Source organism: Moschus berezovskii, chromosome 17, assembly GCF_049115385.1.
Source record: "Moschus berezovskii isolate FMDL1 chromosome 17, NW_MosBer_1.0, whole genome shotgun sequence".
In the NCBI taxonomy this organism is placed as follows: Eukaryota; Metazoa; Chordata; class Mammalia; order Artiodactyla; family Moschidae; genus Moschus; species Moschus berezovskii.
In genome coordinates, this window is record NC_142476.1 from 51,443,101 (window position 1) to 51,470,415 (window position 27,315).

Consider the following 27,315-nt stretch of genomic DNA (forward strand, 5'->3'; position numbering starts at 1 on the left):
TTATCTCTCCTTGCTATTCTTTGGAACTCTGCATTCAGATGCTTATATCTTTCCTTTTCTCCTTTGCTTTTCACCTCTCTTCTTTTCACAGCTATTTGTAAGGCCTCCTCAGACAGCCATTTTGCTGTTTTGCATTTCTTTTCCACGGGGATGGTCTTGGTCCCTGTCTCCTGTACAATGTCACGAACCTCCATCCAGAATTCATCAGGCACTCTATCAATCAGATCTAGTCCCTTAAATCTATTTCTCACTTCCACTGTATAATCATAAGGGATTTGATTGAGGTCATATCTGAATGGTCTAGTGGTTTTCCCTACTTTCTTCAATTTAAGTCTGAATTTGGCAATAAGGAGTTCATGATCTGAGCCACAGTCAGCTCCTGGTCTTGTTTTTGCTAACTATATACAGCTTCTCCATCTTTGGTTGCCAAGAATATAATCAATCTGATTTCAGTGTTGACCATCTGGTGATGTCCATGTGTAGAGTCTTGTGTTGTTGGAAGAGGGTGTTTGCTATTAGCCTTTGCCCTGCTTCATTCCGTGCTTCAAGGCCAAATTTGCCTGTTACTCCAGGTGTTTCTTGACTTCCTACTTTTGCATTCCAGTCCCCTATAATGAAAAGGACATCTTTTTTGGGTGTTAGTTCTAAAAGGTCTTGTAGGTCTTCATAGAACCATTCAACTTCGGCTTCTTCAGCGTTACTGGTTGGGGCATAGGCCTGGATTACTGTAATATTGAATGGTTTGCCTTGGAAATGAACAGAAATCATTCCTTCGTTTTTAAGATTGCATCCAAGTACTGCATTTCAGACTCTTTTGTTGACCATGATGGCTACTCCATTTCTTCTAAGGGATTCCTGCCCACAGTAGTAGATATAATGGTCATCTGAGTTAAATTCACCCATTCCAGTCCATTTTAATTCACTGATTCCTAGAATGTCTATGTTCACTCTTGCCATCTCCTGTTTGACCACTTCCAATTTGCCTTGATTCATGGACCTAACAGTCCAGGTTCCTATGCAATATTGCTCTTTACAGCACCAGACCTTGCTTCTATCCGGTCACATCCACAACTGGGTATTGGTTTTGGTTTTGCTTTTTCTCCATCCCTTTATTCCTTCTAGAATTATTTCTCCACTGAGCTCCAGTAGCATACTGGGCACCTATCGACCTGGGGAATTCCTCATTCAGTAGCCTATCATTTTGCCCTTTGATACTTTTCCTGGGGTTCTCAAGGCAAGTATACTGAAGTGGTTTGCCATTCCCTTCTCCAGTGGACCACATTCGGCTGTGGTCCATGTGATCAGATCTACTAGTTATTGCGAGGGGACATCAGAGGGCTATGATTTTAGTTTTCTTAATATTGAGTTTTAAGTTAGCTTTTTTGCTCTCCTCCTTCACCCTCATTAAGAGGTTCTTCATTTTCTCTTTGTTTTCTGCCATTAGAGTGGTATCATCTGCATATCTGAGGTTGTTGATATCTCTCCCAGCAATTTTGCTCTTCCAGCCCAGCATTTTACATTATGTGCTCTGCATTTAAAATAAACAGGGTGACAGTAAAGAGCCTTGAACTCCTTTCTCAGTCCTGAGCCAGTTAGTTGTTCATACTATGTTCTAACTGTTGCTTCTTGACTTGCATACAGGTTTCTCAGGAGACAGGTAAGATGGTCTGTTATTCCCATTTCTTTAAGAATTTTCCACAGTTTGTTATGATCCACACAGTCAAAAGCTTTAGTGTAATCAATGAAAACAGAGATAGATGTTTTTCTGGAGTTCCCTTGCTTTCTCTATGATTCAGCGAATGTTGGCAATTCTGGTTCCTTTGGCCTTTTCTAAGCCTAGCTTGAGCATCTGGAAGTTCTTCGTTCAAGTAATGTTGATGCCTAGCATGAAGGATTTTGTGTATAACCTTACTAGTGTGGTAGATGAGTGCAATTGTCTGGTGGTTTGAATGTTCTTTAGTACTTCCCTTCTTGGGAAATGGAATGAAGACTGACCTTTTCCAGTCCTGTGGCCACTGCTTGGTTTTCCAAATTTGCTGACATATTGAGTGAAGTACTTCAATAGCATCCTGTTTTAGGATTTGAAATAGTTCTGCTGGAATTCCATCACTCCACTAACTTTATTGGCAGCAATGCTTCCTAAGGCCCACTTGACTTCGTATTCCAGAATATCTGGTTCTGGGTGAGTGACCACACCATCATGGTTATCTGGGTCATTTTTTGTACAGTTCTTCTGTATTCTTGCAGAAACCATAAAATGATAAAGTTCATTTAATCCTTTTGTTTATATCTTATGAAATCATCAGGTTTTCTACTAGAATTCTCTGATATCTTACCTAGTTCAGAATTACAATCTGAAGGTCAGATACTTGTATTTATCTGAAAGTCCTTCTTTAAATCTTCTTGAAGAGAAAGCATTTTTCAAAGGCATTAGAGTGAAACCATGAATGTTCTATAATGACAAAAAGTTTAAGGCATGTTTAAAATCTGATTACAATACAATTGACAAAGTAACTTGGTTATTGCTGTGACATAAAACACTTGCAGATAATAACTAGAATTATGATCGACATTTTAGCAGGACATACCAGAATGTTAGGAGTTCCATATAATTTTTAGAGAATCTATTTTAGTAATAATATTTACCATATGACATAACCTAAGAAGATTTATTACTCATTTGATACTTCCCATGTAATTTACACAGTTTGATTCACACAAAGGCTTTAGTGTAGTCAATGAAACAGAAGTAGATTTTTTTTTTGGACTTCCCTTGCTTTTTCTATGAACCAACAAATGTTGGAAATTTGATCTTTGGTTCCTCTGATGTTTCTAAATCCAGCTTATACATCTGGAAGTTCTTGGTTCATGTACTGCTGAAGCCTAACTTAAAGGATTTTGAGCATAATCTTGCTAGCATGTGAGTTGAGTGCAATTGTATGGTAGTCTCTAATATTCTTTGGCATTTAATTTCTTTGTGATTAGATTGAAAACTGACCTTTTCCAGTCCTGTTGTCATTGATGAGTTTTCCAAATTTCCTGGCATATTGAGTGCAGCACTTTCACTGCATCATCTTTTTTTTTTTTAAAGCTTGAAATTTTATCTCCTTGAAGATTTATTTATTTATTTATTTTTTTTTAATTAATTAATTTTTTATTGGAGGCAAATTATTTTACAATATTATATTGGTTGGTTTTGCCATACATTGATATGAATTCGCCCCGGGTTTACATAAGTTCCCCCTCCTGAACCTCCCTCCCACCTCCCTCCTCCCTTTATCCTCCCTCTGGGTCATCACCGCATGCCAGCCCCGAGCATCCTATAACATGCATTGACCCTGAACTAGTGATTCATTTCACATATGACAACATACGTGTTTCAATGCCATTCTCCCAAATCATCCCACCCTCACCCTCTCCCACAGAGTCCCAAAGACTGATCTATACATCTGTGTCTCTTTTGCTGTCTCGTATACAGGGTTGTCATTTGCATCTTTCTAAATTCCATATATATGCGTTAGTATGCTGTATTGGTGTTTTTCTTTCTGGCTTACTTCACTCTGTATAATAGGCTCCAGTTTCATCCACCTCATTAGAACTGATTCAAATGTATTCTTTTTAATGGCTGAATAATACTCCATTGTGTATATGTACCAAAGCTTTCTTATCCATTTGTCTGCAGATGCATCATCTTTTAAGATTTGAAATAGCTCAGCTGAAATTCCATCACCTTCCCTAGCTTTGTTTGTGTTAATGCTTCCTGAGGCTCACTTGACTTCATATTGCAGGATGTCTAAATCTAGGTGAGTGGTCATACCATTGTGGTTATCCAGATCATTAAGACCATTTTATAGTTCTTCTGTGTATTCTTTCCATCTCTTCTGCTTCTGTTAGGCCTTTGCCATTTCTGTCCTTTATTGTGGCCTTCTTTGCATGAAATAGCCCCTTGGCATCTCCAATTTTCTTGAATAGATGTCTAGTCTTTCCCATTCTATCATTTTCTCTGTTTCTTTGCTTTGTTTTCCTTGCTGTTCTTTGAAACTCTGCATTCAGTTGGGTATATCTTTCCCTTTCTCTTTTGCCTTTCGCGTCTCTTCTTTTCTCAGCTATTTGTAAGGCCTCCTCAGACAACAACTTTGCCTTCTTGCATTTCTTTTTCTTGTGGATGCTTTTGGTCACCACCCCCTGTAAAATGTTACAAAACTCTGTCCATAGTTCTTCAGACACTCTGTCTACAAGATCTAATCCCTTGAATCTATTTGTCATCTCCATGTGTAAACATAAGGGATTTGATTTAGGTTATACCTGAAAGGCCTATTGGTTTTCCCTACTGTCTTCAATTTAAATCTGAATTTTACAATCAGGAGCTGATGATCTGAGCTATAGTCAGCTCAAGGTCCTGTTTTTTCTAACTGTATAGAGCATCTCTATCTTTGGCTGTAAAGAATATAATCAATCTGATTTTAGTATTGACCATCTGGTGATGTCCATGTGTCGAGTTGTCTCTTGCATTGTTGGAAGAGGGTGTTTGCTATGACCAGTGATGGAGAAGGTAGGGAAGTCTGGTGTGCTGCAGTTGATGGGGTCTCAGAGTCAGACATGACTTAGTGACTGAAGAACAATAACAGCATGTAATTTAACCTGCCAATCTATTGAATTTAATACTTCCCTTTGTGATGTTTCAGGGACCCTCTGAAGCATCCCAAAGTTAGCTAAATGTCAAAGAAGCTTCATTATGATTTGACTTGAGAAGTTTTATCATAAAAATAACTAAAAGGGCTTAGAACACTCAGTCAGGTAGGATCACAGGTCACTATGAGACGGTTATCCACGGAGGTAAAGTAATAATACAAGATTTAAAAGGCAAATACAGAGCAGATCACTTAAAAGGTAAAGAACTTAAAATCTGTTATCAAAGGCAATTCAATATTAAAAAAAATCTTGTCCTCTTTATGGAGATAAAAGCCCAAATTCAAGTTTTGTACCACCTTATTTTTTAAAATTTATTTACTCAATTAAACTTATTTTAAATTTTGCCTATCCTGGCCATGCACAAAACTGTTAGGGTCCCTTTTCTACAAAAGGGTCCCTTTTCACTTTCTGTACCATCACTTTATTTTACCATCTGAAAAATCACCCCACAAAAACCTACCTTTTCCCTTAATAATAGATCCCATTTCTCATGCCTTCTTCACTGAAAAGATACATCCTACTTTCCTTAAGCAACCGTGAGCTATCCTTTATTAGCACTCTATATTACAAATTGGTAAACATAAATCCAAATAATAATTTCTTAAAAAATGTTCTTCTTACAGAAAATAAGAAGAACATTTTCTTTTAAGAAATTATTATTTGGATTTATGTTAACCAATTTAGTGTAGCACCGGACACATTTATTAATGTATTTTTCTTTCTTTGTAAAAGGAAGCCAGTGTCCAGTGATTAATGTTTCAGTATCTTATTTTATTTAGCAATGGCTTCATTTTTCAATAAACATCCTTCATGTAACTTTATTTAGCACAGCTCTAAATTTTAAGTTGTCAAATACTTGAAGAGATTATTCTTAAATAGACATTCCTAGACTCTTGCCTAGAAAATCCCATGGATGGAGGAGCCTGGTAGGCTGCAGTCTGTGGGGTCGCTAAGGGTCAGACGTGACTGACTGACCTCACTTTCACTTTTCACTTTCACACATTGGAGAAGGAAATGGCAACCCACTCCAGTGTTCTTGCCTGGAGAATCCCAGAGACGGGGGAGCCTGTTGGGCTTCCGTCTATGGGGTCACACAGAGTCGGACACGACTGAAGTGACTTAGCAGCAGCAGCAGCAGCAGCAGCAGCAGCAGCAGCAGCAGCAGACATTCCTAAAGCTATTCCCAAAAAGTTCACCTAAAGCTCTTATTTGTATTTTTTTTTCCTTAAAATTTCTTCATATCAAGTCACTTTCCCTTGCTGACAAATTTGTAACAGATAAAACAAGATTTTATTTAGCTTATATTAAACTGGAAGAGAGTCTGATGCTAGGAGGGATTGGGGGTGGGAGGAGATGGGGACGACAGAGAATGAGATGGCTGGATGGCATCACCGACTTGATGGACATGAGTTTGAGTGAACTCCGGGAGTTGGTGATGGACAGGGAGGCCTGGTGTGCTGTGATTCATGGGGTCGCAAAGAATCGGACACGACTGAGTGACTGAACTGAACTGAACTGAAACTTTGGCATAATAAGATGTGTTATACTTAAGGTTGATGATTCTAAGGTATGTCTATACTAATTAGATTAACAAACTTACACAGTCATATCAGGCATTAATTTAATATTCACTATTTCCCAGTTCACATGAACCTGAAATTTATTTAGCTTAGTTTCTCTTGTATTTAGAATTTGTTGATTTGTAAGCACTTACATTTTTTAAGCCAGTTAAATAGAGCTCCTTTACAAATTAACTGCTTGAACCTGCTCCTTTGTGACTCAAGGAAGCCTGGGAGATTTCAACTTTTCTACAAAGAGGAGGCAGGGCACACAAACGGGCCTTTACATTATGCTAGGTGGTGTCAGTGCCGAGCATGGGAGGAACAGGGTTATGCTTGGTTTCAACTTCAGATTCAAAAGTGTCCAAATTTTCTGCCATTTTCATTGTGTGTGAACATAGCAACTAAATAAATACTTAAGAATTTTGGCTACTTTATTATGTGGTGGGAAATGAATAGAACTATAGTGTGTGTGTGTGTGTGTGTGTATCTGTGTGTGATGGATGGATTCTGTACAGAAACCCACATGAAACTGTGTAACAGAAAAAATAAGTCATAAAGTATGGAGTGGCAAAGGCATGAAAGCTTACCAAGTATGTCACATTTTTATAGGGTTTTAGGGTTTGGAATGCACTTTACAATTTTTTTAAACAGATGAACTAATGCCCAAAGAGTTTTTTTTTTTTTTCACATGTTCTATGTCACATATGGTAGCTAAGTGAAAAGAATCAAACCCAGAATCTGGAAGCCTTGACAGCTTGACTGAACTCTTTCTGTCTCACCAAGGTGCTCTCCTGAAGCTTTTTCCTACCTCAAAATGTTGCAGACCAGTATAAGCTGCAAAGTTCTTGCCTCCCCCTGTCCACTAGCTTTAAGTGATTGTGTGAGACTGAAGTAAACAAAGGCAGGCTGGACTTGGAAAGACAGGAACCATTTCTCCGTTCCTTAGCTCGTTCATTTCAGAAGTCCATGCCATGTTAGTTTTCTTGTCCCTCCATTCATTTGCAAACCACAAGCTTTATGTGTTCAAATAAATACAATTTTGATGATGAATTTACATATTTCCCACTCTGAACCTAAAAAGTGTCATTCACCTTGGTTGACTTCAAATCAGTATAGTCAAGTCGTTATTATGGGCTGATCAACTCCTACTTAAAAGACATAAGGTGCTCAATCAAAGGCAGCTATTCTTGATGCTGTGCTTGCTGTCAACATGGTTACTACCAGAAGAATATGAACACCAGTCTTTGTGTTTTCAGCATATTCATGAATGATTCTAATAATTGTTGAAATCATCTGTCACCTTTACCACAATTACGGTCCTATCTATCTTCTCTTTGAGCCCAGAAGGACTTCTGTTTTCTACATCGAAACTCAACTATCCCATCCTTGGGTTCCCACAACTTGACTTGGATCTAAATTTCTCTTTTAATTAATACTCTGTCTGACTCTATTATTACTCTCATCCTTCAGCTAATACAAAAGATAAAATTAAAAATAAATGTATGCTATATATGTGTGTGTGTGTGTGTGTATTTGTATTGAAGTATAAAGGGCTCCTTTTTCTCTTTTTGCTAAGAAAAATTGCTTAAGGAAATTTTTGGCTGGAAATAGTGTGGAAATAGCAAGTTCTATCTTTATCCTAATTTAAAATTTGATTTCAACTCCAGCTCCATCTGGAAACCTGAGTCATTTTGAGACTAAGAAGGAATAAAAGAAAGAATTTGAAATTGAAGACAAAGCAAAAAATTGTGCCTGTTTGGAAAAGATAAGACGATTCAGTAAGAGCTTTTCCTTCAAAAGATATATTAGTAGATATCATATTCAGAAATGAAGCACATATGAATCCTTAACATTGTAAATTGTTGCTCACAGTAAAATCTTTCCACTACTAAAGTCAAGTTCAGGTACTTATTGATGCATCAAGACAGAATGAAAAAAATAGGTTTTAGAATTAGATTTGGATTTGAATTTTAGTAGTTTTGTGACTGTTTTGGTTTTGCTTGGTTTTGTTCTTTATAATTTTCTTTTTTATGGTTTACATTAGAAATCGACACTCAAGCAGCTGGTTCATGACATAATCTAGGAATTCATGAGATGAGGAACCAGGAGAGGATGTAAGAGGCTGTGTACGTGTTGGGTGGAGAACATCCCTACTTTCAGCCAAAGAGATTTCCCTGAGGCTTGCTGGGTGATGACAGACCTGAAATAACTTAAGCCTTATCTTTCCAAATACTCATAGCTAACTCTTCGGGGATGTTTACTCTTTATTTAGCAAATGGAAACTGCTTGTTACCTCAGCTGGCACCATTTCATCAAGCAGCATTCCACAGCATTGTCTATGATTCAGGTATTTTTCCATTGGTGTATCAGCCTGAGCTTTCCTCTTTATAGTGGGACATCCTACTGTATTTAGTCAGGGCTGGAGTCATCAAACCAGATAGACAAGTATCTTGGCCTGAGCAACTCCAGATGCCTTGGAAATTCTCACTTAGGAGACTGGGAAAGTTACATAAAGTCATTCCCTGAAAAAGCAGTAAGTGACACTTGTCTTGAAATTGAAACATGTTTTCCATGGAGACTCAAATGTCAGAAAACCAGCAATTACCAGACAATGAATTTTTTAAGATCAGAGGTCTTATCATATTCTTTCTGATTTCTCCATTGTCAGGTAAAGTGCCTGAAACGCCGTCAAACTACACAGACACACATGCACACAGAATATATATTTATACATTGTACTATATAGCATATATAATATATATGTATAGATTATGCTATATATAAACATAGCAAATTATCAGTATGTAACATATTAGTAAATTAATACAAATTTACTTAGCTTAGGGGAATGGGATATTATGAAGTTTTTTCATCTGGTAATGTCTCTTTAGATGTACCAGCCTAGTCATTGCCTCCTTTATAAACTTGCCCTTAACCTGAATGAGGTCAGGTGTTTGGTTCTTATCCTCCTACATACTTCTCCCCATGTTGCTTTGTATATTGTCTCTTTCTCTAGCTACCTGTGAAAACCAAACCAAAAAGCAGCAAGAAATTTGAAGATAAGGACTGGCCCTTTTCTATCAGTACTTAAGTTCTTAACATACTTGGTACATAGAAGGCAATCAATAATGTTTTCTAAATGAGTGAGGAGGATAACATCCTTTTGCTGTATTTTGGATTCATTTCATATATAAAATCAAAACCTGCCTTTACTCATGTAAGTTCTCAGTGCCAAAACCAACAAACCAAGCCTTGAGCCAGAGAATCTCAATTGGATGGTGTAAGACCTGTATTAAAAATGGAAAACTGGAAGAGGAAGTTTCTCATTGATTTTTGTATAAACACGTTACAGTTAGGTGTTGAGTGCAGTGAATGTGCTGATTGTTCTTCACTGGTGGAGTGTGTATGTGGTAGCTTGTCAAATGAAGGAAATAAGTTGAATTATAAACAGAAAAATACCTCCCCACTCCCTCCTCTGCCAGGGCTGCCCAAGAAATCCAGGAGATTTGGTGATGCTTAGTCTCAGGAATATTAAGACCCTCTTATTTCAGTTAGGTTGATAGGTGAAATATAGTTCTCTGGTGATCCATTTGATACTGGGCAAAATAGGCTTTAATACCAAATCCCTTCCATTATGGCTTCTGGGGTGGTGTTTAATGGTTTTAAATAGGAAGTATCATGCCATACTGCATAATGGAAAATTTATTTTGGTCCAGTTTCCAAGCAGGAAGTAATCCTTCCCATCAAAATGTGCTTAAGATGCTTCTCTTATGGCCAAGACACTGACACAATACTGGTTAGGCTAGAGAGGACTGTCCCCCGCCCTTCACACACACACACACACACACACACACGAGACAACAAACCACTCACAGAAAGGACTCAGGCTAGACAGGGACCTACTACCTGACACAGCCTTTCTCAAAGATTAGCGCTTAGGCAGGAAACTAGCACAGGAAGGCTTCCATGGAAAGTGGTCAATAGACTTGTTGCTTAAAGGCTATACTCGAGTCAGTAAAACATAGACAAACAATGAAGACTTTGTTAGGGACTTCAAAAAAATGGACATGTAGAAACAGCACAGAACAAGACAATATGGGGTATAGAAGAGGGTCCTCAAGTCATGGAAGAAAAACAGTTTTAATTCAAATTGTTTCCTAGGCCACCCTGATTAGAGTTATTAGTTCCTTAGAGAGTATGATCTGGAGATTGATATGTATCTTGTAGAATTTATTGTACATATAATATGTAAATATATATATATGTAAACATGTATTTCTATATGTACATATGTATTTATTTATGTATAGTGTTGTTGAGTTGCTCAGTCGTGTCCTACTCTTTGCGATCCCATGGATTGCAGCATGCCTGGCTCCCATGCCCTTCACCATCTCCCAAAGTTTGCTCAGATTCATGTCCATTTGAGTTGGTGATGCCATCCAACCATCTCATCCTCTGCCACCCCTTTCTTCTTTTGCCTTCAGTCTTTCCCACCATCAAGGTCTTCTGTACAGTATTCTTTACAGAGTAGACATTTACGAGTCTTGACAGAGACTTGTTGCCTTCATAAAATTCCAAGTTTAAAACCATATTTAGTATCATGTCTGTTTATTTTCTATCATATATATGTGGAGAAGGAAATGGCAATTCACTCCAGTATTCTTGCCTGGGAAATCCCATGAATAGAAGAGCCTGGTGGACAACAGTTCATGGAATTGTGAAAGAATAGGACACAATTTAGCAACTAAATAACAAATCAGTCATCTATTTATTTAGTATCTTCAAGTCAACTGGGCCTTATTTGTCACAACAGTGAATGCTCTGAAATCCACAGTAGATAAAATCAGTTGTGCAGCTATGAATTCTGGCACATGGAATATTTCTGACTAAATATGCTACACCATACATTATCACAAGCATAAAGCCACGGTAAATAGTGTATTGGCTTCCCTGGTGGCTCAAATGGTAAAGAATCCACCTGCAATGTGGGAGACCTGGGTTCAATCCCTGGGTTGGGAAGATCCCCTGGAGGAGGACATGGCAACCCACTCCAGTGTTCTTGCCTGGAGAATCCCCATGGACAGAGGAGCCTGGTGGGCTACAGTCCATGGGGTTGCAAAGAGTCAGACATGAATGAGCAACTAAGCATGGCTTGGTGTATAGAGGGCATGAGGTAGAGAGTGCAGACCTCAGCCATACAGGATTTTGGAGAAATCTGATGTCCATATAATACTCTCCCACAGATTTCAATATGCATCCCACTCGGTTTACACAGCAACTACTGGACAAATTTCAGCATCAAGAGTGGAAAAAAGTGTTTTGGAGTCCAACACCTGGGGATTCAATCCCTGTTCTACCAGCGTGGGCAAATGATTCATGCTCTCGAATGTCAGTTTCATTATTTGTATATATGGTGACATCAACACAGGGCTGCTTGATGTTCTAATGTAACTGTGCACAGAGAAGGCACATCTTAGGTGCCCAATTCATTTTAGTGTGATTCAGTCAATGACTGAACCATAGCCAAGTTTCTGTGTATCTAATTCATTCTGAATTAAAAAGAACCATGAATACAAAGTTGCTTAATCAACCATAACTTGTATGCTGCTTCTAATCTGAAAAATATAGAAAAAATTTTTTACTTGTTTTTCTGAAATTCCTCATTTTTCAGTTCTTGAATCAGACTACCAGAACCATTCAAAAGTTTGGTCTTTTGTCACTTGTTCACATTTTAAAATTTCTAACATTTATGTAATGCTTATACCTCAACTTTACCACTCTCTCAAGAAAGAATTCCCTCCTTTCTCTGGTCAAACCTGTCTTCTCAACTATTTTAGCTCCTGTAGATCTTTGTTTGCTGACGTTCTGTCTTCTAGCATTCATTTGGGTTTCTGTCTCCCTATATGTATGGTTTAAATTCAGTTGGGCAGCAAATTATTTGACAGCTGTGCCTTTTTTTAAATACCTCTCAAAGCTCTTAGCACAGTAGTTGGCTGAGAGTATATATTCAACATAGATTTGCTAATTGAACTTAATTAAAAAAATCCACTCCAAGTATCTGAGTCAGTGACAGGCCATAAATACAGAAGCGTCATGTGTTCAGTGTTCATTTTCTTCCTGTAGGATTCTGAGATGTCAATTCTGAGAGTTTATAGCAAAAAGGTACCAATGACGATTCATTACTCTAGAGTTTTGAAAGTCTTCCCTACTGCCACTTGTCCTAACCTGAAAGTTCTTCATTTTGGAAACTGTTTTGTGGAAAGAAGTCCTCGAATATATTCTTTTGTTTTTTCTTTTGGAAGGAACAAACTGGATTCTACTTTACTTCTGTCACTATTTTGTTCTGTGACCTTGTGTATGTCTCTTTCTCAGGACCTCATTTTCTCCTCTGTGGAATTAGTTGACTGAACTACCTAATATGAGTAGTTCTCTCTCTAATATCTCTCTTCTTTTAATAGGTCTCTTGCTCTTTTCTTGGTTCAAAGTTTAATTTCTTTATTTAAAAACTGCATTGAAATATAGTTGATTTACAATGTTGTGTTGGTTTCAGCTATACAATAAAGTGATTCAGTTACACACATATATACAAATATTTATATTCCTTTTTTTTTTTTTTACATTCTCTTCCATTATAGTTTATTACAAGGTATTGAGCATAGTTCCTAGGGCTTGGAATATATTCTTCTTGAGATAAGCATGTCAATATTTTAAAGATATGTTCAGAAGGTTGAAATAGTCAGGATATTTGAGATCCTAATCTTGGTTAAGGGCAGAAGAAGGAGCTGGATTATATTTGGAACAGTTCCTCATTTAAGGAAATATTTATTGAATTGTGTAAGCAGAGGCAATTCCAACTAAAATTTGGAGAGGAATCAGGAGAAGGAACAAATCAGAGAAGCAGGAAGGAAATAGTCTGCCTTTTCAGCAGTTGATTTTAAATTCTGTGCTGGCGTTTATGCCTTTCAGACATGATAAAGAGAGGAGTTGTGGGTAGAATGCATCAATTTCTTGTAGAGTCAGTTTATTATTCATCTCTGAATCACAGCATCCAGGACAGAGACACAAAATATTGCAGTATTGAAAAATTATTTCCATGTGACTCAGTGACTCTTTTCTTCAGAGATATCTGGGCCAAGTTAAATTTGATAACTCAGTGAGAAATATTGCTGCAATTAGTGTGGTACTAAAAAAAAAAAGGGTTACAAGACAGTATCTCTAGGCCCAGGTCCCCACTCCACTGTCACCCCGTCATTAATGGTGTGATACACCTCACAAAGTTTTTTATTTTTCTTTTTTTAATTTATTTAGTTTTTGGTTGTGCTGGGTCTTTGTTGCTAAAGGCGGGCTTTCTCTACTTGTGGCAACCAGGGGCTACTCTTTGTGCTACACAGTTTTCCATTGAAGTGGTTTCTCTTGTTGTGGAGTTGGGCTCGAGGCGCACAGGCTTCAGTAGCTGCTGCTCCCAGGCTCTACAGTGTGGAGCACAGTAGCTGCAGCACAGAGGCTTTAGTTGCTCTGCAGCATGTGGAATCTTCTCAGACCTGGGATTAAACCCATGTCCCCTGCATCAGCAGGTGGGTTCTTATCCACTATATGCGTGAGTCACTCAGTCGTGTCCGGCTCTTTGCAACTCCAATGGGATGTAGGCTGCTAGGCTCCTCCATCCATGTGATTTTCCAAGCAAGAATACTGGAGTGGGTTGCTATTTCCTTCTCCCTTATCCACTGTACCACCAGGGAAGTCCTCAAGTTCTCTTATCCTTAGCATCCTCTTTCAGAAATAAGGATGTTCAATAGGCTTTCTCCCTAATTAAAAAAAAACAAAAAAACTTTGATTCTTAGAAATTTTTTCTTCAAAATACTTTTTTTTACCTACTTTTATTTGAAAGAACATCAGATGAATTACACCCTATGGTAAATATTTTAAAAATCATTCTTTTCTAGGATTTCATAATTGATTCAGTCTTGACAACATCTTTCAGAAGGGTGAAGAGAGAAGCACTTATGGAACACTTAGCCAAAACTTTACATCTCTTTCATTCTCAGAAAAGCCTTATGAAGTAGAAATTTTATCCATTTTACCACGAAGGAAATGAAGAATATGCTGATGGCCACTGAGCAGATAAGAGCTGCCTCTCTCAGGTCTGTCTGATTTAAAAATGCTTGTTCTTTCTAGCACATAATTCTGACATTATGTGTGGGGCGGCGGGGGGGAGGGGGGAGGGGAGAAGGCAGGAATTCCATTTAACAGATGGAAAGGCTGAGTACAGAGAACCAAGAGACTTCCTCAATTTTGCAATAAATTAGTATTTTTGATTCCAGGATGAAAACTTCAGGTTTTTGGAATAGAACGTAAGCTTAGACTGGATGGAGGACAGGGTGCAAGAAAATATCTTTTTATGATAATTTTATTTCTAATTGATGCCAGCATTGAATTTTCAGTTTCAGAATGGTGAGGTATAACAGAATTAAGCTTGTTGTATTGACATTTTATTTAATTTTTAAAATTTATTTGTTTTAATTGAAGGCTAATTACTTTACAATATTGTATTGGTTTTGCCATACATTGACATGAATCCGCCCCAGGTGTACATGTGTTTCCCATCTGGAATCCCCCTCCCACCTCTCTCCGCATATCATCCCTCTGGGTCATCCCAGTGCACCAGCCCCAAGCATCCTGGATGTATCCTGGATACATTGAACCTGGACTGGCGATTTGTTTCACATATGATAATATACATGTTTCAATGCCATTCTTCCAAATCATCCCACCCTCGCCCTGTCCCACAGAATCCAAAAAACTGTTCTATACATCTGTGTCTCTTTTTCTGTCTCGTATACAGGGTTATCATTACCATCTTTCTAAATTCCATATATATGTGTTCAGTTCAGTTCAGTCGCTCAGTCGTGTCTGACTCTTTGCAAACCCATGAATCACAGCACGCCAGGCCTCCCTGTCCATCACCAACTCCGGGAGTTCACTCAAACTCATGTCCACAGAGTCGGTGATGCCATCCAGCCATCTCATTCTCTGTCGTCCCCTTCTCCTCCCGCCCCCAACCCTTCCCAGCATCAGAGTCTTTTCCAGTGAGTCAACTCGTCGCATGAGGTGGCCAAAGTATTGCAGCTTCAGCTTTAGCATCAGTCCCTCCAAAGAACATCCAGGATTGATCTCCTTTAGAATGGACTGGTTGGATCTCCTTGCAGTACAAGGGACTCTCAAGAATCTTCTCCAACACCACAGTTCAAAAGCATCAATTCTTCAGTGCTCAGCTTTCTTCACAGTCCAACTCTCACATCCATACATGACCACTGGAAAGACCATAGCCTTGACTAGACAGACCTTTGTTGGTCATAACTTTCCTTCCAAGGAGTAAACGTCTTCTAATTTCATGACTGCAATCAGCATCCGCAGTGATTCTGGAGTCCCAAAAAAATAAAGTCTGACACTGTTTCCACTGTTTTCCCATCTATTTCCCATGAAGTGATGGGACCAGATGCCATGATCTTTGTTTTCTGAATGTTGAGCTTCAAGCCAACGTTTTCACTCTCCTCTTTTACTTTCATCAAGAGGCTTTTTAGTTCCTCTTCACTTTCTGCCATAAGGGTGGTATCATCTGCATATCTGAGGTTATTGATATTTCTAGTATACTGTATTGGTGTTTTTCTTTCTGGCTTACTTCACTCTGTATAATAGGCTCCAGTTTCATCCACCTCATTAGAACTGATTCAAATGTATTCTTTGTAATTGCTGAGTAATACTCCATTGTGTATATGTACAATTAAATTCTAGTAATACACTTGATGTTTTCTAGAGACTATCTTTGAATGAACACATTTTATGCCCTAGAAATCCATGAAACTATTTTTTCCAAACCATGCATCCCAGCCTCCCTAATCTACTGCCTCACACATATACATTTGGAGTTTAATAGGGCGCTGGAAAAGACTCTGATGCTGGGAGCGATTGGGGGTAGGAGGAGACAGGGACGACAGAGAATGAGGTGGCTGGATGGCATCACCGACTCAATGGACATGAGTTTGAGTGAACTCCGGGAGTTGGTGATGGACAGGGAGGCCTGGCATGCTGTGGTTCATGGGGTCGCTAAGAGTCGGACACGACTGAGTGACTGAACTGAACTGAATCTTGAACTTTATTTTTTCCTTACAAAAAAGTAATTATCTGGAAATAATTTGTAATACTGCCCAGTTCCATAGTTGTTCTTGCGTTCAGTTCAGTCACTCAGTCGTGTCCGACTCTCCGCGACCCCATGAATCACAGCACGCCAGGCCTCCCTGTCCATCACCAACTCCCGGAGTTCACTCAAACTCATGTCCACAAAGTCGGTGATGCCATCCAGCCATCTCATTCTCCGTCGTCCCCTTCTCCTCCCTCCCCCAACCCTTCCCAGCATCAGAGTCTTTTCCAGTGAGTCAACTCGTCGCATGAGGTGGCCAAAGTATTGCAGTTTCAGCTTTAGCATCAGTCCCTCCAATGAACATCCAGGATTGATCTCCTTTAGAATGGACTGGTTGGATCTCCTTGCAGTACAAGGGACTCTCAAGAATCTTCTCCAACACCACAGTTCAAAAGCATCGATTCTTCGGCGATCAGCCTTCTTCACAGTCCAACTCTCGGAAATAAATTTTTCCCCTTTAAACTTCCCTTGTTTTCTTTATTTAATCCTCTGTGTTTGTATTGGCTTTTAGCCCTGTGTATTGGGCCTAGTGCCAAGTGAGAGTCAGCACTTAGCCTAGAAGTATCATTTTCCAACACACAGAATGAGGAGGAAAACCCCGCCTCTCACACCCACTACTAATTAGCATACTATTCTACAAAACTGACTAGTTGCACCATGTGCTCATCACTTGTGAATTTCTGCTTTCCACAGCTCTCATTCCTGCAGAGAATGAGTTTGAGCCACATGGAGAATATGCCTTTAAGCCATTCAAGTCCTCAAGGAGCACAGAGGCCATCCTGGAAGCAGTGGCTCCTCTACTCAACAGTGATTATTGTGCTATTACTTTGCTCCTTCAGTGCACTAATCTTTACTCTTCTTCCACTCAAGGTAAGGAGACAACAGAATCTAAGGTTACAGTTTACTGTACTCCTCTTTTCTTTTGTTAAGTCTAGTTGTTAGCATTGTCACTCAATATTGTTAGCGCTTTGAAAGAAAGAGACATGTAAGGTAAGTAACAGATGGTGTAGTCTATCTTTGAGAAGAGAAATGCACTGAACTAGGAGTAAGAAGATACGAATTCTGGGTTTAGGTCTCTCAATAACTAGCTGTATGCATTTGAAAGACATTTAATCTTTCTGATTCTCAGTTTCTTCATCTGAAAAATGGTGGTAGGGAAATGGATTTGTTCATCATCATGTCCCTTCTAGCTATAAAATACAATGATTAATAATTTATCTAAGGGTGGTGTAGAGCATAAAGGGAGTCAAGCAGGGGGCAATGAGTTAGGGCTAGGTTGATCAGGGAAGGCTTCATGGAGGAAGGAGGAAGTACTTTCTTTTTTGGGAAGCCCCTGATGCTTATCGGGAATTTCCCACTGAGCTCCACTCCAAATTATATGTCTAATGAAGAGAATGGAGATGCATTAGATTCTTAGTAGAAGTTTTTTTCTGACTGTTGTTTACATAGTGCTGATCAGAAAGAAAATAAATGCCTTATTTAATTTAGGATTTAGCCAATTCCTGGGTACATCTAAAACCAGTGACTGCAGAAACATTTTTCTAAGGGACAGGTTGACCAGTTAAGATTTCAAAGATATGGTTCTTTTACTAAAGATATTTGAAAGCAATTGAGAAAAGATACAGGAGGAAACAGTACAGAGAAGATGCTAATGTTAACCTAGGGCAAGCAGAGCTTTGACCAAGTTTTTACACAGTAGCCCATTAATTTGTATTTTATAACTGTACACAATGGTATACAAGAGAGGAATTTGTGACCACATCCCCCACTGTCTCAAGGAATGTTCCAAGCAGACCTCTGAACTCTCTGGACAGTGAAGCTTTGAGCAAGCAGAAAAAAACTTGTTAGGAATTTTTTGTTTCATTTCTGAAGAAAGGGAAGGGTCAGAATAGCAACAACTTAAATTTGGAAGTGCCTTTTCCTTCTCAAAACCACTCCACCTCCTATTAGGTTGATGATATTGAAAAACATAGGGTAGGTTTCTGTGACATCAGTTCCTGCATGTGACTGGGGAATCAGTGCCTGGGAGGGAAGAGAAGTGCTTCTCAGAGGCACACAGCTGCTCTTGCAGAGGGAAGGAGGAGGTCTCGTATTCCCAGAGGCATTTAGGACACCTCTTGCCAATGCTGAACTTGATGAATCCCCTGTGTCTGAGCTCTTATTCTGGGATTCTCTCTCCTAGACAATATGCAGCTACCCAATGAAAGGTTCTGCTTCTAAAGAAACAGCCAGAGTTTGTTCCAAATTTGGGGAATTTTGAGAAGTTTTCAGGATATTGTCCTGACAGTGTGCCATGGAGGCTTTGTTCCCATGAGAAAAGCCAATGACTGGCTGATGGTACAACGATATTAGCTCCCATATTCCACTTTCCTGCACTTCTCTTTCCCTATTGGCCACAGATTAGTATTTTTGGAAAAGAGGACTGAATGACTGTGGGTGATGAGTCATTATGAGGTAGCCAATTCCACCTCCTTATAATACTCTCTGACCTTGGAGTTTACATTGTTTTAGTCTCCACTCTGGTTATTGTATACAAAATCCCACTTTCCAGCCTCTCTAGGCACTAATTCAAAAAGTGTTAGATAGAAAGACTCAGATCTTTTTAAACCAACAGAAATTTCTGTGGGAGGATTCTTTTTTTCTTTCTTCCCTCTCTTTCAGAAGACATCTCACTGAAAGAATCAGTTATGAGCCCAAGGAGGTGGTCCCCCCACTTCATGAAAATAACCTCACAGAAATTATCTCTTAAGAAACCAAATGTTCACCAGACCAGGTTCGATGCATGAGACAGGGTGCTCAGGGCTGGTGCACTGGGATGACCCTGAGGGATGGGATGGAGAGGGAGGTGGGAGGGGGGTTCAGGATGGGGAACACATGTACACCCATGGCTGATTCATGTCAATATATGGCAAAAACCACTATAATATTGTAAAGTAATTAGCCTCCAATTAAAATAAATTTAAAAAATACCTTCACAGCAAAAAAAAAAAAAAGAAAGAAACCAAATGTTCAGGAGAGTCCCCTGCTTCAGTGAAACAAAGGATACTTTCAAAAGGGGAAGTTTTGCGTGTACTTATAAGAATAGTTTCAGCTTTAGCATCAGTCCTTCCAATGAACACCCAGGATTGATCTCCTTTAGAATGGACTGGTTGGATCTCCTTGCAGTCCAAGGGACTCTCAAGAGTCTTCTCCAACACCACAGTTCAAAAGCATCAGTTCTTCTGCGATCAACTTTCTTCACAGTCCAACTCTCACATCCATACATGACCATGGGAAAAACCATAGCCTTGACTAGACGGACCTTGGTTGGCAAAGTAATGTCTCTGCTTTTTAATATACTATCTAGGTTGGTCATAACTTTCCTTCCAAGGAGTAAGCGTCTTTTAATTTCATAGCTGCAATCAGCATCTGCAGTGATTTTGTGAAACTGCAATACTTTGGCCACCTCATGCGACGAGTTGACTCACTGGAACAGACTCTGATGCTGGGAAAGGTTGGGGGCGGGAAGAAAAGGGGACGACAGAGAATGAGATGGCTGGATGGCATCACCGCCTTGATGGACATGAGTTTGAATGAACTCCGGGAGTTGGTGATGGACAGGGAGGCCTGGCGTGCTGTGATTCATGGGGTAGCAGAGAGTCAGACACGACTGAGCGACTGAACTGAACTGAACTGATAAGCATAGTAGAGTCTACTTCCAAATGATGATTTGATTAGAGTTGGTTTGGAGAGATAATTATTAAGTTTATTTATTAGCCCAATTACATAAATCTGAGCTTAAATCAAAATGGGGTTACAAGAGCCACTGATCCTTCTAAGCAAAAATGATTAACTAAACAGGACTCATGTACTGCTTTATAAGTGGATATTTACTCCTTTCAAACACCACCAAGATGAGAAATACAAACTGCTCTGTAGCAGTAAGGGTGAGACTTTTGACTCAGACAGGCTGTTTGGATCTCAGCCTGGCCTTTTTTCAGCTGCGTGACCTTGGGCTAGTTACATAATCCTCCTACTTCTCATTTCCTCTTCTGCAAATGAAAATGTTACCTCACAGAGTTGTGGTAAGAATTAAGAGACAGTACAATCCTGACCTATAGTAGGCTCCTAGTAGAGAGTAATGATTCATATTTATACCATTATTATTAATGACTTTACAATGAAGATAATGACCTAACAAAATGGGTATTCCTTGCTTATCTATTCTACTTCCTCAACCAAAGAGTGTGTCTCACTGCCAAACAGAGGATTTTAGTGATTAGACAGATTTTCACTTGTGACAATAATGACATAATATCACAATGGTGGTTTCTCTAGTTCTAAATGGACATTAAAGCAGCCCACCATGCAGCATCCAAGATTTCTATCTCTGGCAATTAATTTGTCTGTGGCCTTAGGTTTCTTTGCACACTCTTTGTACATGAAAGTAGACAACATAGATGTTATCAATGGCACATTTTTTGGCATGCTTTTATATTTAGATAGTTACTCAATTGCTTCATGTGTTAATTTGTGTCTTTCTAGAAAGGTGATAAACTTCTTAAGAGGCAATGACCATAGATGACATTAGTTTCTCTTGCTTACAATGCTAGTATAATGTATAGGTACATAAAGTTTTGTTTCATTCTTCGTTATAATCAACATCGTTATCAAAACACTATTCGTTCCAATCCCAAAGAAAGGCAGTGATAAAACACGCTCAAACTACTGCACAATTGCACTCAACTCATTCGCTAGTAAAGTAATGCTCAAAATTCTCCAAGCCAGGCTTCAGCAATATGTGAACCATGAACTTCCAGATGTTCAAGCAGGTTTTAGAAAAGGCAGAGGAATCAGAGATCAAATTGCCAACATCCGCTGGATCATGGAGAAAGCAAGAGAGTTCCAGAAATACATCTATTTCTGCTTTATTGACTATGCCAAAGCCTTTGACTGTGTGGATCACAATAAACTGTGGAAAATTCTGAAAGAGATGGGAATATCAGACCACCTGACCTGCCTCTTGAGAAACCTGTATGCAGGTCAGGAAGCACCAGTTAGAACTGGACATGGAACAACAGACTGGTTCCAAATAGGAAAAGGCGTATGTCAAAGCTGTATATTGTCACCCTGCTTATTTAACTTATATGCAGAGTACATCATGAGAAATGCTGGGCTGGAAGAAGCACAAGCTGGAATCAAGATTGCCGGGAGAAATATCAATAACCTCAGATATGCAGATGACACCACCCTTATGGCAGAAAGTGAAGAGGAACTCAAAAGCCTCTTGATGAAAGTGAAAGAGAAGAGTGAACAAGTTGGCTTAAAGCTCAACATTCAGAAAACGAAGATCATGGCATCTGGTCCCATCACTTCATGGGAAATAGATGAGGAAACAGTGTCAGACTTTATTTTTCTGGGCTCCAAAATCACTGCAGATGCTGATTGCAGCCATGAAATTAAAAGACGCTTACTCCTCGGAAGGAAAGTTATGACCAACCTAGATAGTATATTAAAAAGCAGAGACATTACTTTGCCAACAAAGGTCTGTCTAGTCAAGGCAATGGTTTTTCCCGTGGTCATGTGTGGATGTGAGAGTTGGACTGTGAAGAAAGCTGAGCACCAAAGAATTGATGCTTTTGAACTGTGGTGCTGGAGAAGACTCTTGCGAGTTCCTTGGACTGCAGGGAGATCCAACCAGTCCATCCTAAAGGAGACCAGTCCTGGGTGTTCGTTGGAAGGACTGATGCTAAAGCTGAAGCTCCAATACTTTGGTCACCTCATGCGATGAGTTGACTCACTGGAAAAGAGTCTGATGCTGCGAGGGATTGGGGGCGGGAGGAGAAGGGGACGACAGAGAATGAGATGGCTGGATGGCATCACCAACTTGATGGAGATGAGTTTGAGTGAACTCTGGGAGTTGGTGATGGACAGGGAGGCCTGGTGTGCTGTGATTCATGGGGTTGCAAAGAGTTGGACACGGCTGAGTGGCTGAACTGAACTGGTCTTATACAGGTTCTAATATTTTGTATATTAAAAAGATATACAATATAAATTTATAAGGATAAACCAAGTAATATGCTTAATGTGGTTTATTCACAGTGCAAAAATGTTTTGCTTTTACCAAAATATTATATTTGTATAATATGCAATTATATAATATAAACATTTCTAAAACAATTGAAATAGTATTTTAGTAATTTGATAAATGTTTCATTTTCTTAATCTTAGTTTAACACTTTTTAATACAAGAAATTGAAATTTATAGTCTTAGTTAATTTACCTTGATTCATGGTCTTGACTATCATAACTGAAAAATCACCTCATGAAGAAATATAGATCAAAATGGAAGATTGCATCTTTGAGTATGCTTACCATGTTATGACACTTAAATTTAAGTCCATCATTCAATAGTGCAAAGTTCCTTTTTAAAGCACTTAACAGTCCCTCACTCCATTCATGATTTTTTCCCCTTCCTTAGACAACTTAAATTCCATAGTTCATAATTAAAATTCTTACCAAGGTGGCCTTTCCTTCTGAGTCTCCTTTGTGGGTTCTTTCTTATTCCCTGACCCCTACACACTGCAGTATCCCAATACTCTTTCTATCTATAATCACTGATTTGATGCTCTTATATAGACTCATGCAGAAGCTGAAGACTCCTAAATTAATTTTTTTTTTAGAACTCCTTAACTTCCATCCTTATAGATCCAGTTGCCTTCTTGACACTCCTACCTGGGTATCTAATACTCATCACAAACCTGACGTGTCCAAAAAATAAACTCATGATTCTTTTCCCCCAATTTACTCCTCTTAAATCTTGCTCATTTCAGTCACTAACAGTGTTATCTTTCTAATTGCTCAGGCCTAGATTTTGGTGTCATCTTTGTCCTGTTTTCTCATCCATATCCATGTCAGGAACTCCTGTTCACTCAATTTCCAATCACTTATCACCATCTCCACGGCTAGTACCTTGGTCAGAGGCACCATGCTTTCTTGCGTAGATGCTTACACTGCTCTTTTACCTTATCTCACTGCCTTTTCTCTTGCTACTCTTTAATGTATTCCTAGCATAGCAGCCAGAGAAATCCTATTAAAAAATTGGCATCCTGTTTAAGCTCAAAAAGTCTCTTAAGCAGTTTGCTGCAAGGAAACCAATGAACTGTTACATGCCCCCCCCCAAAAAAGTTTGTGGATATACCTTATCTTACTACTAAGTATCTTAAAGCCTTTAGTATTTAAATATCTGTACTTATAAAATCAACCACACTGATAGCTTCCTGTGGCATGTAATTTGTGTTGCAAGATTTTGAAACTGAGATCTCCTCAGGGTTATCTCAGTTACTATGTGTGATTCATGATTATCTAAATATCAAATAGGGGAGACTTTATCACTCTGAAACATTAATATTTATATAGCTTAATTTTTTATTTAAAATAAATATAAATGGGAATTGTTAGTTTCTTCTCACATGCCAGTGGATCATCTTATGTAGTCACTGGGGTGCAGAGACATATAGAAAATTTCTATAGCCCAAAAGGAGAAGCAACCAAGATCAAATAGTTGTCCTGTAGGTGGAGATTAGGTGGGTAGAAGGAGTTCTTAACTTCTTCCCAGAAGACCCAAGAGGCAGCTGTGTGGTGAAAGGTAGAGGAATGAGCCAGTCATCTATAAAGGAGAGCAGAGAGATCCAAAACAGGGTGGAGGGAGGGATTTTTTTTTTTTTTTAATGTGATTGGGGCAGAGAAGTCTGCTTCAGGAATCTGAGCCTCTAAATAATCAAGAAAACTGTGACACTGTCACCATCCTGACCAATTCCTCTTCTTCCCCTACAGACTGCCCAGGAACCCTGTGTAGCGAAGTTTGGTGAGTAACCTGTCTCACAGAGGATGAGATGGTTGGATGGCATCACTGACTCAATGGACATGAGTTTGAGTAAATTCTGGGAGTTGGTGAGGGACAGGGAGGCCTGCGTGCTGTGGTTCATGGGGTTGCATAGTCAGATACGACTGAGCGACTGACTGAACTGAACTGTCTTATAGGCCTCCTTTTTACTTTCCTTACTATTTGCTGCAAAAGGCAAGCTCCAGCGCTAAGAAAGGATGCATTCTATTTTAGTTATCCTACAGCTACTGTTTTAAACTTCTAATCATGTATTGCAGTTGTCTAGGAGCTGAGGCGTCAGCTCTGTTTTTAATTGTTTTAATAAGCACAAGTTTCAGATTTCTGCATTTCCCTGGGACAGACTCAGAGACCTTCTCACATTTCCCACATTGCTAGTGTTCCCTAGAGTGAGTATAGGGTGCAATGTTTGTTTCCAAGTGTAAAGATGAGAAATGAGAGAGGAGTGGTCCCTTCTCTGCTCCTTTCCCCTCTCCTCTTAGCTCCTGAGTCACTTTCCTTTATAGTGACCTGGTACTTGCTTAGAAGACACAATAAAGTTTACAGTTGAGCCTTTGGTATTTTTTAAGAATACATACAGAATTAAAAATGAATAGATTTGGGGTTGTTTACTGGTTTAAGATAAAACACCCATTTTCTGCTGAGAGCAGACCACTTCTAGAGTCAACTTCAATTCCTGTTTTACTGTACAGCACAAACAGCCAGGCTTCCTTGACTTGTGAGGATAGGGAATCTCATTTTACTTGTCTCTGCCTTTTTGATGTGTTGTTTTTCTGGTAGATGGAGTGAAACTCCTCATGATATGTTTGAAATACCCTCTTGATGTGGTAAAAGTTGAGAACCTTAACTTTAAAGTTGAGGTCCCCCATCACAGAATTAAATATGAAAACCAGTGATACTTCTTCCTGGTGACTTGCCTATTATCTATTACATGGTCAAGCAGGAAGAAATTTACTGGGCTCTGGATTCAGTGGAGAAACAGGGATACTTTGCTTTCTGCTTTAATTATCTCTCCTTCATTCTTCTTCAGAAACTTATATCCGTTATTTATATATAAAGAAGAATTTAAGTCAATGTGTTATCTTTTTTAGTACGTTTTTTATCAAGGTTTCTTTCTAATTATTTGACAAAGGCTTTGCCCTCATAACAAAAATTATGGAGCATTAGAGAACACATCAGATAAGTATTGCACATTCTGGGATTCTGAAATTACATCTTTGTGTAAAAACAATGAACATTAGGAAAATATGTAAATTCCATAAATACCAAAGTCTTGATCCTTTTCACATCCCCTGTGACAGCAATCACCTAGGGATACTTCTATTTAAACAGTCAAATAATTTCCATGTATTAACTCATTAATTTACCAGTAGCTATTTGGTGAGGATTTGGATAATGGTATCTCAAGTCAATCTTGAATGACACATACCCATAAGCTGAAGTGCCATTATTTAGACAGAGTACACCTAATTCAACATATACGGGGTAGTAGGAAGTCTTTTTGGTGCTGAAGATACAGCTATGGACAAAATAAAGGAGTATTTGATTTCCCTGGTGGCTCAGACGGTAAAACGTCTGCCTACAATGCGGGAGACCCGGGTTCGATCCCTGGGTGGGGAAGATCCTCTGGAGAAGGAAATGGCAACCCACTCCAGTACTCTTGCCTGGAGAATTCCATGGATGGAGGAGCATGGTAGGCTATAGCCCATAGGGTCCCAAAGAGTTGGACACAACTGAGCAACTTCACTTTTCCTTTGTCCTCAAATATGTTATATTCAAGTAGGCATAAGATTGATAATAAATGAACAACTTAATTTATAATAGGCTAGATGGTGATAGCTTCTATGAAGAAAACTAAAACAAGATAAAGAGAGAGTGACAGAAGAGCACTGTTTTAAACAGATTGATGAGCAGGCATCATTGATAAAGTGATACATAGTAAATAGTACTGATACAGAAAAACATGAATATGCATTTCTGGACTGCCAACTCTTGTCATCACCATCCTAGTGTGTCATTCCTTTCCTCTTCTTTCTATTTCACAAATATTAATTGACAAGTGATACAGTACCACCTAAAACTTAACCCATTTCCCTATTCCAAACTTATTTTCTTGGAGCCCCCCAAGCAAGAGATAAATTTAGGCAATTTCTTCAGAGTAGGGAGTGGTAGATACTTAAAACTGTGGTTGGAGAGAACTAGTATAGACCTTTCCTATAAATAGGAAAGAGCTATTATCAGGAAGATAATGAAATAAATAACTATGCTTTGCTTTTTTTTCTCCCCCCATTCCCCCCCTTATAAATATCTTGTAGGACCATTACCTTCAAAATGGCAAATGCCCTCTCCTGAGCCTTCTTGTGTGAATAAGACAGCTGACTGGAGGCTGAAGATACTTCAGAATGGTTTGTATTTAATTTATGGCCAAGTGGCTCCCAATACAGCCTACAAGGGACGAGCTCCTTTTGAGGTGCAGTTGCGTAAGAACGAGGACCCCATACAAGCTCTAACCAACAACTCCACGATCCAGAATGTAGGAGGGGCTTACGAATTCCACGCTGGAGATGTAATAGACTTGATATTCAATGCTGAGCATCAGGTTCTGAAAAATAAGACATACTGGGGGATCTTTTTACTTACAAATCCCCAATTCATCTCCTAGAGACTTGATTTGGTCTCCTCGTCCTCTTCAGCACTTGCAGAGACATCAGTGCATACGCTGGACAAGGAAGATTTTCAATCTCTACAGTTCATCTGAGTATACAAATCAACAGAAACAGAACTCCTTGCATGTGAACTTTCTTTTCTCATGCCTATCTGAATGAGACTCAGAAGAAGGACAAAAGTCATTTGGTAGCCCTTGATGTTAGATCAGCAAAGACAGTTTCATTAGTTCATGAAATGAAGATGGGTGGCTAGAGGACAGAATTTTCTCCAGGTGTCTTTGTCTAACCCTTGAATCTCTGGGTGGAAAAATGAAG

At 39.0% G+C, this 27,315-nt stretch overlaps 1 protein-coding gene across 1 annotated transcript; it reads left to right on the forward strand.

Moving 5' to 3' along the window:
- The first annotated feature begins 17,109 nt into the window (after positions 1-17,109).
- TNFSF18 (TNF superfamily member 18) lies at positions 17,110-26,996 on the forward strand. Its single transcript, XM_055419620.1, has 3 exons — positions 17,110-17,322; positions 24,268-24,298; positions 26,650-26,996. Exons 1-3 carry the CDS (start codon positions 17,110-17,112, stop codon positions 26,994-26,996), a joined length of 591 nt encoding a protein of 196 aa, XP_055275595.1.
- Positions 26,997-27,315: the final 319 nt, after the last annotated feature.